Here is a 15,597-nt window from a genome sequence, read left to right as displayed (position 1 = left end):
CTACAGGGGTAACTATTTCTTGTTCATGAAACAGTAAGTAGTTCTGTTCTTTCCATTTCATTCAAAAGGAACCTCAAAATGCAGGTACTTTTTCTTACAATCTCTCTCTTCTTTTCTCTTCAGTGATGAATCGAATAATTGTATATAGTTGCTTAATATCATTTTGCAAATAAAATATTACTATCAGATTGTTAACTGTCATACTTCTTAAAAACGTTTTTCTATGAATAATAACTCATACCGAAATCTCAATTCACAATTATTTTGTTTCATTTAGATCAATTAAACTAACAATAATACTCATTACTTAGCCCCTGATCATTAAAGTGAACATATCTAGATTATCCCCTTTAGTCAACAAAAGAGAAGTGTATATGTTAAAACTTAAAATTTACAAGCCATTACGTTACACAGGATACTGCACTAAAGCCTCACTATACCTGGAGCGAAAGCGTTTGCCTACTCTTTTGCAGTCACGTGCATAGTGTCCTCTTTCACCACAATCATAGCAACGATCATCAGGATGGAAAGGACGAGGTGGAGGACCTCGATAAGAATTCCTGCTTCGACCAGTAGACACCTCCACTCTTACTCTGCGGCCACAAAGAACTCTGGAAAATAAATTTTTATCTTCTATTACAGTGATATTTTGCCTACATATTCTTTAGGGGTTAAATTTTTCTGCAGTTTAGGCATGCTACAACATGCCTAAACTGTGGAAAAATCTGCAAGAGGCCAAAACCAGACAGCTGAATTGTATTAAAATTATTAATTTTTAGCATTAGATCCTACCTATCAGTAGGATCTAATGCTAACAGAATGATGTATATATTTAATTTATCTAATGCTAAAACAGAATGATGTATATATTTCTTGTGGATAAAGCATGTAGTTTATGAAGTTCACACATTTCCCATTTACACATAAGACCCAAGTCTTGTTGTAGAATACCGACTTTCATAAACTAAATTTCCAAGGATAGTGGATACTATCAACATCCCCCTAGTTTGTCACCTGTGAGTATTCATAAGCTTATGTTAGAGATAAAGATTTATCATTAAAAATAAATATTTCAAACTTAGCCTAGAGAAACAAAGTTCCTCCTCCTATGAAATTTAAAATCAGAGATTTCCTCATGTATTTGCATGACTTCTTTTGTTTTCTATCTTTATCAGACCTTTTATATTCAATATTGTACTAGATCCTTTATAAGATCTGATAATGTTGGAGTCTTGACAGGTAACAGACTGATTTGGAGGAAAATTGTAGATAGGAAGTTAGTAACGATGTACTATCATATCCTGTACACTCCTTGAGGGTACATGGCAGGAATTTATGATGATGATAGTCCATGGCCTGAACAGAAATCCAGAAGGAACTTACCATTATTATTATTATTATTAGCTTTATTCTTCTTCCAGATTTTTATAAAACTATTCTCTATGTCTGGTATTCTCATTTCCTGGAAGGAGAAAACGTGATCTCATAAAAACAACATATTATAGCAAAGTGAGCCAAGTACCAATGAACCAGGGGGCAGGCTACAAGAACATCCTCATGAAATGTTCTTGGCTAACAACACCATTTTAACTGTTGAGTATCTAAATTCAAATCTGTAATTTGAGCAATTCCAGAATAATTTCAAAAGGACTTTTGGGCATTGGTTAGTTCGAGTTGGCCACATCTTTAATACCTATATAACCAGGTATTGTAATCTGAAATTCAGATTATCCTCAAACTAACAATTCAGAAATATCTGCAAATGAGATATGGGTCATAGTGGTATAGAACTGTAGATATAAAGTTGACATGACAGAACATATGCAAAAGTTATTGAATGTTAAAATTACACTTACTTGCCATCCAATGCTCTGACAGAATCTCTAGCATCACGGGGATCTTCAAATTCCACAAAAGCAAACCCAGGAGGATTGCGAGCCACCCAAACATTTCTTAAAGGACCATAATACCTAAAAGCATCTTCTAATTCATGTTTTGTTCCACTGTTGCCAAGGTCACCAACATATACTTTGCAATCAGCTGGGCAGTTATCTCTGTATCTAGACATTTTACAAATCTGTAAAGAAGAGTTTAATGATATAATGTATTTTTACTTACTCCCTCAGGTACAAAGCCAGTAAAATATAACATATTTTAGATTTGTTAAGCCCCTCCTCCTTCAAAAGCACATTTCCTTGAACAAATTCAAGAAATATCCAAATTAAACTGTTGACATTTTATGTGTTCTAAGAGCTTTTCTGAAAAAATAAAATTACCTATTGTATATTATAGGTAGACAATATGGTAAGAATTTTTCAAATATAACAAACCTTTCTATCAATACAAAGAGTATGCTGATTACAATCACTGACTATCATCAGGAGAAAACAAGGAGGCAATGGTCATCCTGTTGGAATTTTTCGTTATCTGATATCGTTTCCTCCCTTCCCCATTTAAAGTCTGGCGAGTTTTACAATAGTGATATGCCCACAACTAAGTGCACTGATTGCAACCATAGATTCAAAAGTTTAATAAATTACCCCCGCCCTCTTTTGGTCTTGTTTATACCATAAAGCATTATTATGAATCATCAACACCTAAGCCTTTCTATATGCATCCAAATTCTGCACGGACAAGAAACTGCACAATAAAGCATATCAACTCAGTAAGTAGAAATTAAAACTGTCATAACTCAACCAGCTGACTTTCCTAAAGAGATGTCAGGATAAAAGAATGAAATGAATATTTTGTTGATAAGAGAATGTCATGCTTATCTTTCCATTTCAAAACTGTAATACTAGTCATTTCTTATGTAAGCAGTTCCCTTTCCTTCAATTTTTGTTTGAAACTACTTCTTTTGAATTCTGCTTCCCTTATTTTGAAGCATTTCAATTAGTATATAGTGTGTTCTGTTTTCCTTATAAATTTCAATGTGATATCATAATGTTTGTAAGAGTATCTGATCTTTTATCATGATATATCTGAAAATTGAACATACTGTATTTTTGCCTTATAGGGACATTTTTTTTTCATACCTAAAATTTATTTGAAAATTAGGATGAGTCTCATATGCCAATGTTTTTTTTTTTTTTTTTTTGTGTGTGCGCGCGCGCGAGCAGTTACAGAGCGTCATCACTTGTTGGTAATGTATGATCCGTTTGAATACTTACACGGTCACACATTTTAACTATTACATCATTTATTTATTATTACATTAATACATTATTATATTTACATTTTTTATAACTCATGGATTCTATGAAGCACAGACAGCTATATGATTGCATTTAAGCGCAGTGTGATTGAATACGCAAAAAAGGATAGCAATAGGGTAACAGAATGGCACCCTGCGTCTCTGACTACAGAAAAATGGTACAAACTTAGAGTAAACAAGAGCAGCAATTAATAAAAGCAAATTCTAAAAAAAAAAAAAAAATTAAAAAAAAAATATTTGCAGAAAACCAGCAAAATGGCCAGAAATTGAAAATGAATTTCTGTGTGCTTTAGATTTATGAAGAGAAATGATTTATGCATGTGTGCAAAAACGAAAGTATCACAAAGAATGCCAAACAAATTCGAAAATAAAATTATTGAGTTTCACAGATACCTAATATGGATGAAGTGCCTCTGACTTTTCATGTACCCTCAAACCTGTTGACTCCAAAGGTAAAAAAAAAATATTGTTAAAACTTCTGGACACAAAACCCACTATACTGTTGTTTTGTCATGCTGGGCATATGGAGCAAAATTGCCACCTTTTTTAATTTTTAAAAGAAAAATAATGCCCAAAGAAGAACTTCCCAAAGGAGTTTATATTCACATTCATCCAAAAGGATGGATGAAGTTAATAATAAAGAAGATGTGGCCCAGACGTCCTAGCAGTTTATATCAGAAACCTGCTTAATTAGTATGGGATCAGTTCAGATGCCATAAAACCAAAGGTGTTAAGAATGAAACACAAAAATAGCTGTAATCCCAGGAGAATCGACCAGTGTGCTTCAACCTTCAAATGTACCAATAAATAAACCATTTAAAGGATTTATGAGGGAAAAATGGGTCAATTGGATGCAATTTCCAAATTTTGAGAATACGGGTAAGAGAAAAAAATGCCACAATTTCACAGATGTGCAAATGGGTAGAATGAAATTCTACCCATTCGCATGGAATGGTTAGAATCGAATGTAGTGTAACCTGAAATTATTATAAAATCTTTTCAGAAGTGCAACATCACTGATAATTCTGTTGATGGCACAGAGGATGATTTATTATTTAAAGACAGTGATGACTGTTTTTGATGAAGTTGAATAAATTTGAAAAGAAAATTAATGAAATTTATAAAAATTATTTTGTTTATATATTATTATATGTTAGTTTTCAATGATTTGATTTTTTTAAGAATTGTTTTTTAATCTAATATACAGATAACACATGTATTAATAAAATTTAAAATAAAAAAATTAATATTTGCATGAAAAATTTGATGTATAATTCATGCGTATTATAAGGCAAAAAAATACGGTATATCATAGTGCAGAACATAATATAAATGACTTGATCACACATTTTTGTTTTGTACGCTGCTTAAAGATGACACGATTATGAAATGGCATCACTGATTCATCAATGTAGAGAATTTCAGCTGGATCAGCTTTCTGGAAATTTTTATTTAATGTATCAATGAGAATTCTGATCTTATATAAATAATCAGTTGAACTCAGTTGTTTGCTATTTGTATAATGCAGCATTTGAAAATACACTCAAAACGATTCAAGACAATAGTGCATGTACTTTGGAAATGCAGTGTCTTTGGACCAGTACTATCCACTCAATCAAGCATGCTGATAATCTTTTTGATAGCACTTGAATTGCATACAAATTATAGCTTGCTCTACTATTAGAAGTAAAGAAGAAGAAAAACCAATAAGTAAAAGGCTACTTTCTTACAATTTTGTATGCTCATAATTTCAAACCATGGATACCTGTGAAAGGTATCAGGCAAAGTTGGTTTCCAACTGGATTTCACTGTTTATTTATTTTTTTAAATATTTCCATTAACACTGGTATCAGTATTTGTCATTTTCACTCTGCAAATTATATTTAAAATTTCAGTGTTTAATAGGACAGATACTGGTATTTCACTTGACATATGGATTGAAAGTTCTCCTTCAGATTATAATTTTTAAGATTTGATGACATTTCATTTAACATGGCTGAACTATTTCAGATGTACCACTAACAAATTCTTTCTTTCAATGCTATTTAATGCACTGATATATCTGGTAGGCTGATATCTCAGTGTACCCATGAACAAAATAACCTTGTGCAGAAGCTGAATGCAATTATAGATAGCACTGTTGTGAGAAGAAACAAACTGCTATGCCAAGTGGGTCAGAGGCAACTTATATGACAAATGCACTAGATATGATAATTAGTTTTAACTGGTATGAAATATTACATATATCTTTTAAGAGTGGAAATCACAAGTGTTGAAAAAAACACTACAGCAATACACTTAAAAGATTCAAACAAATTTATTAAAGCTAATATTTGTGCTGCTTTTCTTTGCTATTTCACACATGTGAAAAGATTTTTATTTTTATCAGCACATTTACAAGAATGTAATAGGGTAAACAACTATCTTGCCTAACTTAAAAAAATATTATATCATCCATCTTTAGGAACTATAATTGCATCTTCCCCTTAATGTGCAAGATTCAGCAGCTTCTAAAAGTAACTTGGCTTCTCAGATACCTAATTAACACTAACCTATCTTTATTTAAATTAAGGGGATATTAAATCCCACATTGTTTTAAAACCGAATAAGAAACTCAAAGATTGGAATCAGAGAGTTTCATGCCGAATATATAGTAAACTATAAAAGTATTGGCGATTACTAGCATGAGCTAATGCAAGTAGTCCTAGTACATAGTACAATCTCGGGCAACTCGCAGCAATAATAAACATTATTTAATTTAAATAATGTTTATATCACCGAAATGAAGCCTACTGGCTCTTTATATTTAAGTAACTAAACCTATCTATTTGTATTAATCATACATGATCTTCTCTAAGACCTGTGTACCTCAGTGGAAGTGGCACTTACATCCACTGCACTAGGCTGGCCAAAGATAGACTTAAGTTCAAGTCTAGCTGCTGACTGGAGGAAGTTTTTTCTAAGCCTTTCTTTGACTAGTTCCTGAGTCAGTTGATTTCTGGCACAGGTAAGCAGGTTTTTTCTGCTAGAAACTCACGAAAATCGACTGTAAAACCCACACTATTTCCCTGAGATGAAAAGCCAAACGGCTATCCCCTTTACTTAACAACATATCCTGTTAGGTTTAGGTATCAAGAAATGGCAGCACATGCTTGCCAGTCTTTGGCTAGCTATTCAATTGGCTACCAGTGGAGATTGAATTGCCCACTCAGTCTCCAAAAGCTAGACAGGGTTAAAAAACCTCATCTACTCCCTATAAAGGAATAAAAGGAAGTAGCTGATGTATTTTCTGATCAGTTTGTTTTATGGTATGAATAACAATGCCATTTCCAGTAAGACTAGCTAATTCACTTTTAGTTGAAAAGTTCTAATAAGATTTGAATCTAGGAGAGGTGGAAATCATTATAGAACCTTACTCATGGACAAATACAAAGCTCCGGAAATCTATTAGCCACTCATTAGGCTGCCCGAAGGGGTAATATGATATCTATAAATTTTTGAATGGGTGTTATAAGATATCAAATGATGAAATTTTTCATTATATGGAAGATGAGGAGAGAACACAGGGGCATTCATGGAAGTTAAATTTATTTGCAGTCAAGAAAGAGGTAAGAGATAGGTTTTTCTCAGAGAGAGCAGTGATGAATGGAATAATTTGCCTTTGGGATAGTTAGTGCATCTAGTGTGAATGAATTTAAGGAAAGGTATGATAACTGGTTTGGGTGATTTATAGCCTCCCTCAATGAGTTCTTGACTCCCTGGAGGTCTCAGATAATAATAACAGTAAGCAAAGTTTGCATGTGAAGTCACTTCATGACTGCACTAGATGTATATAGAGGCTAATGACTTCACATGAATTGCCCTGGTCGACAATAATGCAATGCACATATCTTTATGGATATGTGCAATGTTATGCATTATGGGAAGAGCCACAACCCAGACCCAAACTTTGTTTGCTTACACTTGGATAAAGAGGATGAAACAGCAGAATTTGCTTATTGTGATCGCGGATAATATATCAATAGGCTATTATCATTAAAATCAGCAGGAGCCAAAACACCGTTTAAAATGAATTAAAAACAATCCATCTATTATAATCAAAGTTCCAGCTATTGTTATCAAAATCCTCAAATGTTTGGCCTTTTGTGTTTCAGAATCCTAAGAAATATGGTGTTAACCAGGAGAAAATTTGACAAAGAACATTTATCGAAACCTGACTTTTTTTTTGTTAATCTTATTCTTCCCGTAAATCTTATATCTTCCAGGCAAATACAGGTGTGTAATCTTAATCTTCCGTAAAACCTACATCTTCCAGGCATATGCGGGAGGGGGGTATAAAGACTAATTGTGATTTTCAAGTTTATTTTCATGCTCTCTTTCAGCAAGTTAATTTGACTTAAAGTGTTCGTCAAAACAACCCTTAGCATTTTGGCAGAAGCAAGTAAAAAACGTAAAGATTTATCTTTTCAAGAAAAGCAAAGAATTTTGGAATGATAAAATGCCAAAATGAATCAGGGTAGTGCAGCTGCACATTTGAAAATTTTACAACCACTCTTGTGTAAGATCTTGAAAAACAGATTAAACTTCAGCTTTTACTAATGAGAACATGGATCGGAGAAGAGCCAGATCTGGTAAAGATACGCAAGTCAAGTCAGCATTAAAAATTTGTTTTGGTAATGTTTGTGAAAAGAATGCTTCGATTAATGAGCCTTTGATGCATCAAAAAGCAGAACTTGCAAAAACAATGGGCAAAGAAAATTTTGCCACAACTGATGGATGGTTTTAACAGGTGGAAAAAGCGAGAGAATGTTGTGTACAAGCATATTCATGGTGAAGAAAAAAGTGCTGATTTTTTTTTTTTAATCAGCTATGTGGATTAAGACTGAGTGGCCAAAAATTATTGCTGAATATTCTCCCAAGGATATTTACAATGCAAATGAAACAGGACTCTATTTTTGTGCAATGCCTGAGCATGCTTATTTGTTTAAAAACTAAAGACTAAAATTAAAATTAAAAATACTAAAGGATTTAAATCTTCAAAAGAGCCAGTGACAGTTCTTTGTTGTGCTAATATGAAAGGTGAGAAAAGAGAGATTCTAGTGATTGGAAAGTAAAAATCCTTGGTGTTTTAAAGGTATCAAAAGTTTGCCTGTTGACTACTGTTCTAGTGCAAATGCCTTTGGTGACTAATGACATTTTCAACAATTAGTTGGTTTTAAGATTGGTTTTTGTGGGATCTTAAATTAAAACGAAAAATTGTCTCGTTAGTAGACAACTGCACTGCACACACACAATTCATTGTTAAAGAACATTAAAGTAATCTTCTTGCCTTCGAAAACTACATCGTATGAGTTTTTAACTTACTATCGCAGGAAAGTTTGTGCAAGAATTATAGCTGAACTTAATCATATAAAAGACCAATCTGATGCAAGTGCAATTACAAGAAAGATTTCCTTTCTTGATGCATTGCATTTGGTAGCAATATCAGAGAAGACTATAGAAAACTGCTTCCAAAAAAAAAGGTGGATTTTTAAGACAAACTCTGAAACTCCTTCTTCTGAAGAATTTGAATATCTTACAAATGAAATTTCTGATAAAACCCGAGACGGTGTATCAAAAGAAGAATTTGAAAATTGGTTGGATATCGATAACGTTGAAGTGGTGGCTACAATAACAGTGTCAGAAAGATGTCAAGCTGCTTCTGATGAGAACTAATAGAAGAAAGTGAATCTAATGCAAGTATAGAAGAACAAATTTTAAAAGCTCATCCAACCAATGCCCGGATGCAAGAAGCTCTACAAATATTTCGTCGTGGTGTGCAACATAGAGCAACAGACAACACTAGATAAGTTTTTAAAACAAATTTTGTTTTTCTTATTAAAAAGCATTTCATCATCATCATCATCATCAAATTCCTGCCATGTACCCTCAAGGGGTGTACAGGATATGACAGTACTACATGAAAAAAATTACATCATTACTAACTTCCTATCTACAATTCTCCTCCAAATCAGTCTGTTACTTGTCAAGACTCCAACATTATCAGATCTTATATTTCTATCGTCTAAGGCACTTTGTACCGTATCAATCCACCTATATCTTGGTCTTCCTCTGGGTCGTTTTCCTGCCAACCTGGCAGAGAACAATTGTTTTGCTAATCTTTCCCCTCCCATTCTATTTAAGTGACCATACCATCTGAGATTAGCTCTGCTAACGCATTCCTGGATGCTGACAATGTCAAGTTCTTTCCTAATATCCTCATTTTTAATATGATATTGCCATTGATGCCATCTGTTCACGCCTCTAATCTTTCTCAGGACTCTCATATCTGCAGTCTCTAGTCTTTGGTCAAGTGTTTTACTTCTGACCCAGCTCTCAGATCCATAAGTTAAAATTGGTTTTTGAACACAGTCTTGTATACAGCTAATTTAGTGTTCCGACTAATTTCTTTCTTATTCCATATGAATTTATTCAATTGACTTCCCACGATACCAGCTTTGCTGATTCTGTTGTCTATTTCTATATTTAGTTTACCATCTTCAGTAAAAATTGTGCCTAAGTAGCTGAAATGTTTTACTTGTTCCACAGGTTCTCCATTCACAACACAGTTGACATTTTCAATGATTCTATTTTCATTGTCTTTTTATTGCTGACCTTCATACCATATCTATTACAACAGCTATTCAATTTAGTTAGAGAATCTTGCAGACTTGTAGCGGATTTATTTAGAAGTATAACATCATCCGCATAAAGCAAAGAGCTGACATTAACATCTCCAATTTTGATATCATGTTCAATACCACTTTCCTTCATAATGTGATCCATATAGATAATGAATAACAGAGGGGATAATGTACATCCTTGTCTCACACCAGATTTAACATTAAACCATCTTCCTGTACTTCCTTCAATTCTAACTGCTGACTCACAACTCAAATAAAGACTAAGTATTGCTTGATATAATGCCCCATTGACACCATATAACTGCAGCGTATTGAATAGCTTCTCTCTTGGCACCTTGTCATATGCCTTTTCCAAATCGACAAAACTTAAATACAGATCTTTGTTATATTCCCATGCTTTCTCGACTATTTGTCGTAAAGTGAAGATCTGATCCTGACAGCCTCTATTTGGCCTGAATCCAGCTTGTTCTTCACCAAGCTTTTCTTCCACAATTCTTCTCAACCGTTTCTCAAGTATACTTGCATAGATCTTGCCAGGAACACTCAGTAGGGAAATACTTCTGTAATTCTCACATTCAGTTTTATTTCCCTTTTTATATATGGGTACTATGAGAGCTCTACTCCAATCATCGGGAATTCGTCCCTCTGTCCAGGCTATCTGAACTATGCAGTGCAGCCACTGTAAGACTCTTATACCACCATACTTCAGCATTTCTGGTCGAATATCATCTACTCCTGCTGCCTTTCCACATTTCAAGCCTTTGATGGCTTTTTCTACTTCAAGTATGGATATGTATTCCTGACTGCATGCCTGGTCAGTGTTTTTTATCACTGTGCTGTCATCACTGCTTGTTTCATTTAGCAGTTTTTCAAAGTAATTACTCCATACTTCAAGGATATCTTTTTCTCCTGTTTTCATTTCACCTTTATCATCTCTAATTCCTTTTACAGCACTCTTTCCTCCATTCCTAAGCTTCTTCAACAACCTCCAGAATATTTTGCCACCTTCTTGATATTTATTTTCTATATTCTTGCCAAAGTCCTCCCATGACTTTTGTTTAGGTCATGGGAGGACTTTGTTTTACACACTGTTTAGCTTTCTTACATTTGTCTCTGTATTCTGTAAGAGTAAAAGCTGACTTATTTGCCAGGAACTTTTGATATGCTTTCTTCTTTTCCTTCACTGCCTCTTTAACTTCCTGTGTCCACCAGGGAGTTCTGATTTTTTTATCCTTGCACACAACCTCACCACATGCCTCTCTGGCAGAATCAATCAATGTTTCCTTCAGAGTTTGCCACTGAATCTCCAAGGTTTGATTCCTGTTCTCAAACTCTTTCATTTTCTTTTCAATAATATTTCTGTATTTTAGTCTACAGTTCACATCTGAGAGCTGCTCAACTTTTATTCGCTTTAAAATTTTCTTACATGTTATTCTTTTCAATATGAAATTCAATTTTATCCTGCTCAAGACTAAATAGTGATCACTTCCAATTTCAAATTAAAAAGCATTTATAACAATAAATTTAATAAACGATGCAAATTTTTATATCCTTTGCTTAATACTATCAGCCGGTTATTGTTATCAAAAAAGCGACTGTCCCAAAGTGATCACAATAAGCAGTGTCTACTGTATAACCAAGTGAAAAAACTTTCAATATCTATCTCTAATCCAGAGTATTTTAGTAATAAGATGACATCTATTGGCTACTTGTATATGGAAATGACTTCTACATTACTTCCACCTTGGTTTCACTTCTGGGTCTGGCTCCGACTGATGAAACCTCAAAGGTCAAAACCAGTCTGGGTAGTGGCTCTTCTCATAATCCACAACATTATACATGTCCGTAAAGGTGTGCATCGCATTATGGGATACCAAGGCAATTGTTGTGAAATCATCAGCCTCTATATAGAAATACTTCGGTGCAAACTTTGTTTACTTACATTTAAATAAAGAATTAAACCAAGAATACAATTTCTTGGACTATTTAATTTACGGCACTAATGATATAGGTCTTGTGGCTTTTCATGTAGGGATCAGATATATATATATATATATATATATATATATATAAAAATCCACTGATTTTCAATAAACAAATTTTTAATCAAATCAATGTATTCATTTAGTTCAATATTAACCTTACAATATATTATTTAAATCCTTACAATCTTAAAATTTAAATCCTTACAAAAACCTTACAATCTATTATTTAAAAAATTATATTTGTATATTATAAAATAACATTAATATTTTATATTAATTTATATTTTTAATTTCATTAACAAAATAAACCTTAATTATAAATGCAACAATCGAAATATCTATTTCGAGTTCCTTTCTTTTTCATTGAACACTTATTTAAGTGAGTGCACGATTTTAATATATTGTGTAAGTATATTTTCACAGGCTCACAACATGAATTAATTAGCTTACTATAATCAAATGCTTGAAATTCAATTACAAAAATACTTTTTAATACTTGTTTAAGTTAAGGGATATTACATCCCATATCGTTTCTTAGCCGAATATAGTAGAAACTATATAAAGTTCGGCGATTCCAAGCGTAAGCAAATACCTGGATACTGCAGCAACTGACCCTTAAGGTAGTGCAAGCTGAGGCAACTCATGTCAAAGGTGGAGCAAGTTCCAATCACTATTCTTGATATTTACCCATAATGTGAACTTAGCTCCTAGGAGCTGTATCACTGTTCTACATTATGAGAGAAGGTCACTACCCAGACCGGTTTCAACTTTTATTGAGGTCTCATCATTGAGTAGGTAGACCTAGTTAATATCAAGAATAAAATTGTCTTGTAATAAGCTGAAGCCTAGCTCCACATGGATTATTAAATACTTAAGGAATTGACAGCGTATACTAGAAATATAAATTAAATCAAACTTTAATATATGGAGTGCTATTTATTTGCTTCATTTTATTTTATTGTCTTTCCTATTAAATTACTGTTTATTGATAAGTTATATAAATTCACCATTCATTATGAAGGGTGAATTTAACAACAAAAGAAAAACTCAGTTGTCATACAATTTAAACCCACATCAATGGAAAGCATTTCTCTATTTATAAACAATTATATGTAATGTAATGTATAGCGAGAATCAAAGAATGTGTTATTTTAATATGTTGTTTAGATTTTTTTTGAAATCACCTGTGGGTGAGAAAAATTTTGTCTAGTAGTTTCAAGTTTCATTTTGCAGCCTGGGACAGATATATCCACAAATTAACCATAATGTAATATATTAATATTGTATTTTACCTTTGTGCAAAATTTCGTATCCCAAGTTTCATGGGAAGTTGAATAAATCACTCTGAGCTATCACTTACACGAATGTATATGTACAATAAAAATGAATGTGTCTTGTTACCTGTTCTCCAAATCAGTCTCTTACCTGTCAAGACTCCAACATTACCAGATCTCATATTTCGATCTTCTAAGGCACTTTTTACCATATCAATCCACCTATACCTTGGTCTTCCTCTGGGTCTTTTTCTTGCCAACTGGCAGAACACTTGTTTTGCTAATCTTTCCTCTCCCATTCTGTTTAAGAAAGTGACCAAATGACCTGAGATTAGCTCTGCTAACACATTCCTGGATGCAAACAATGTGAAGTTCTTTCTTAATATCTTCGTTTTTAATGATATTGCCATTGATGCCACCTGTTCACGCCCGTAATCTTTCTCAGGACTCTCATACTTTGGTCTCTAGTCTTTGGCCAAGTGTTTTACTTCTAAAAGCTCTCAGATCCATAAGTTAAAATTGGTTTGAACACTTGTCTTGTATACAATTTAGTGTTTTGACTAATTTCTCTCTTATTCTATATAAATTTATTCAGTTGACTTCCAACTATACCAGCTTTGTTGATTCTGTTGTCTACTTCCATATTTAATTTACATCTTCACTAAAAATTGTGCCCAAGTAGCTGAAATTGTTAATTGTTCTATAGGTTCTCCATTCACAATGCAGTTGATATTTTCAATGCTTCTATTTTCATAGTCTTTCTCTTTTTATTGCTGACCTTCATACCATACCTATTACAACAGTTAATTTAGTCAGGGAAAACTTCGATTGTACAAAAAAATTTTCAAATTGTTTCTGTGAAATCTCTTTTAACTGACTATCAGTGGTTAAATTTTCTTCATATTCTTCAGGATCTTCCTGCTGTGCATCTAAATTTAGCAGGTCGGATTCACTCAATTTTTCAGAATGAGATTTAACTTCAATGATAACTCATGTTATCATTGAAGGGAAGAAAGAAATGAAGGACTTACGAATTGGTCGCCAACACGTGCTTTATAGATAAAATTTCCCAACTGTTATACAAGCAAATTAGGTCCACTTTATAAACTACAATGATCATAAAAGAGGAGTTAATTTTCCGACATGTAATAATCAACAACTCATCCCAGAAGATGGATTGATTTCCCTATTATCGGAATGGATTCTCCTTTTCGTGACATGCACAGAAGTGTTGAAGGGTCTAGAATCTGTGGGCATACATACTATAGCAGATGACAAATTTTGGCGGTAAAAATTTGGAACATAGTATACATGGAAGTAGTGTAGTATGCCATTAAAAATAACTGTAAAATGTTTTAAATCAGTAATTAAATTATTTCATTCTGGTGAGTGATTTTTTTTAAATAGTTAGCCAAATGTATAGATAGAAAATTTTTAAAATCTATAACATTTATTTTTAAGATGTATATCGATGCACTAATCGAATTTGGGTATCGAAAAAAAAATGACACATTGATCGAGGGATTACTGTAATTACTCCATACTTCAAGGATATCTTTTTCTCAAGTTTATGTCACCTTTATCATCTTTAATTCCTTTTACAGCAATCTTTCCTCCATTTCTGAGCTTTTTGAACAACCTCCAGAATATCTTGCCACCTTCTTTTGCCAGGAACCTTTGATATACTTTCTTCTTTTCTTTCACTGCCTCTTTAACTTCCTTTGTCCCCCATGGAGTTCTGATTTTTCTATCCTTGCAGACAACCTCACCACATGCCTCTCTGGCTGAATCAATCAATGTTTCCTTCAAGGCTTGCCACTGAATCTCCAAGGTTTGGTTCCTACTCTCAAACTCTTTCATTTTTTCTTGAATAGTATTTTAGTCTACAGTTCACATCTTAGATGCTGCTCAACTTTTACTCGCTTTAAAACTTTCTGACATGTTCTTCTTTTCAATATGAAATTCAACTTTATCCTGATCACTTCCAATTTCAAATCCTGTGTCCTGCACCAGGGAGAAAACATCGCTACCAATAATAACAATCAATGAGACTTTTCTTATTCCTTCCCTCTTCTCTCCATGTGAATTTGTGCACAATTTTATGTTAGAACATTGTGTTAGTAATAACCAGTTCTGAACAGAAATCCAAAAATCTGGGATATGACATGAATTATGCCACAGAACGACAGCAAGAATTGGATTTGTTCTGTCACATGCATATTGTTTAATTGGTTTTTTTTCCCCCCACTCTGTTATATATATATATATATATATATATATATATATATATATATATATATATATACTAGACAGGTTGAAATTTGTGAAATATCTTTCATGTGTAATTATCTGTATCCTACATGATGCAAATCCAACGACCTGCATCCTTTATCACGTATTCACCATGTAAAAATATTTGCTACTCAGCATGTTTTGCAGAT

General features: G+C 33.1%; 1 protein-coding gene across 3 annotated transcripts in view; it reads right to left on the bottom strand.

The window, feature by feature from the left end:
• LOC150092511 (serine/arginine-rich splicing factor 7-like) overlaps window positions 1-15,597 on the bottom strand; it is a 74,427-nt gene that overhangs the window by 27,512 nt on the left and 31,318 nt on the right. For all 3 annotated transcript variants that reach the window (XM_090414764.1, XM_090414766.1, XM_090414765.1), the window contains exons 2-3: window positions 1,857-2,077; window positions 441-611 (exon numbers count right to left, since the gene is read on the bottom strand). In XM_090414764.1, coding sequence (XP_090270890.1) covers window positions 441-611; window positions 1,857-2,068 — 383 coding nt within the window. In that variant the 5' untranslated portion in view covers window positions 2,069-2,077. The remainder of the gene's footprint in view (window positions 1-440; window positions 612-1,856; window positions 2,078-15,597) is intronic.

Source organism: Typopeltis vanoorti, chromosome 25, assembly GCF_054136105.1.
Source record: "Typopeltis vanoorti isolate ZY-2024b chromosome 25, IOZ_Tvanoo_1.0, whole genome shotgun sequence".
Taxonomy (NCBI): Eukaryota; Metazoa; Arthropoda; class Arachnida; order Uropygi; family Thelyphonidae; genus Typopeltis; species Typopeltis vanoorti.
Note: the sequence above shows the minus strand (reverse complement) of the source record. Positions and strands in the feature narration are given on the sequence as shown.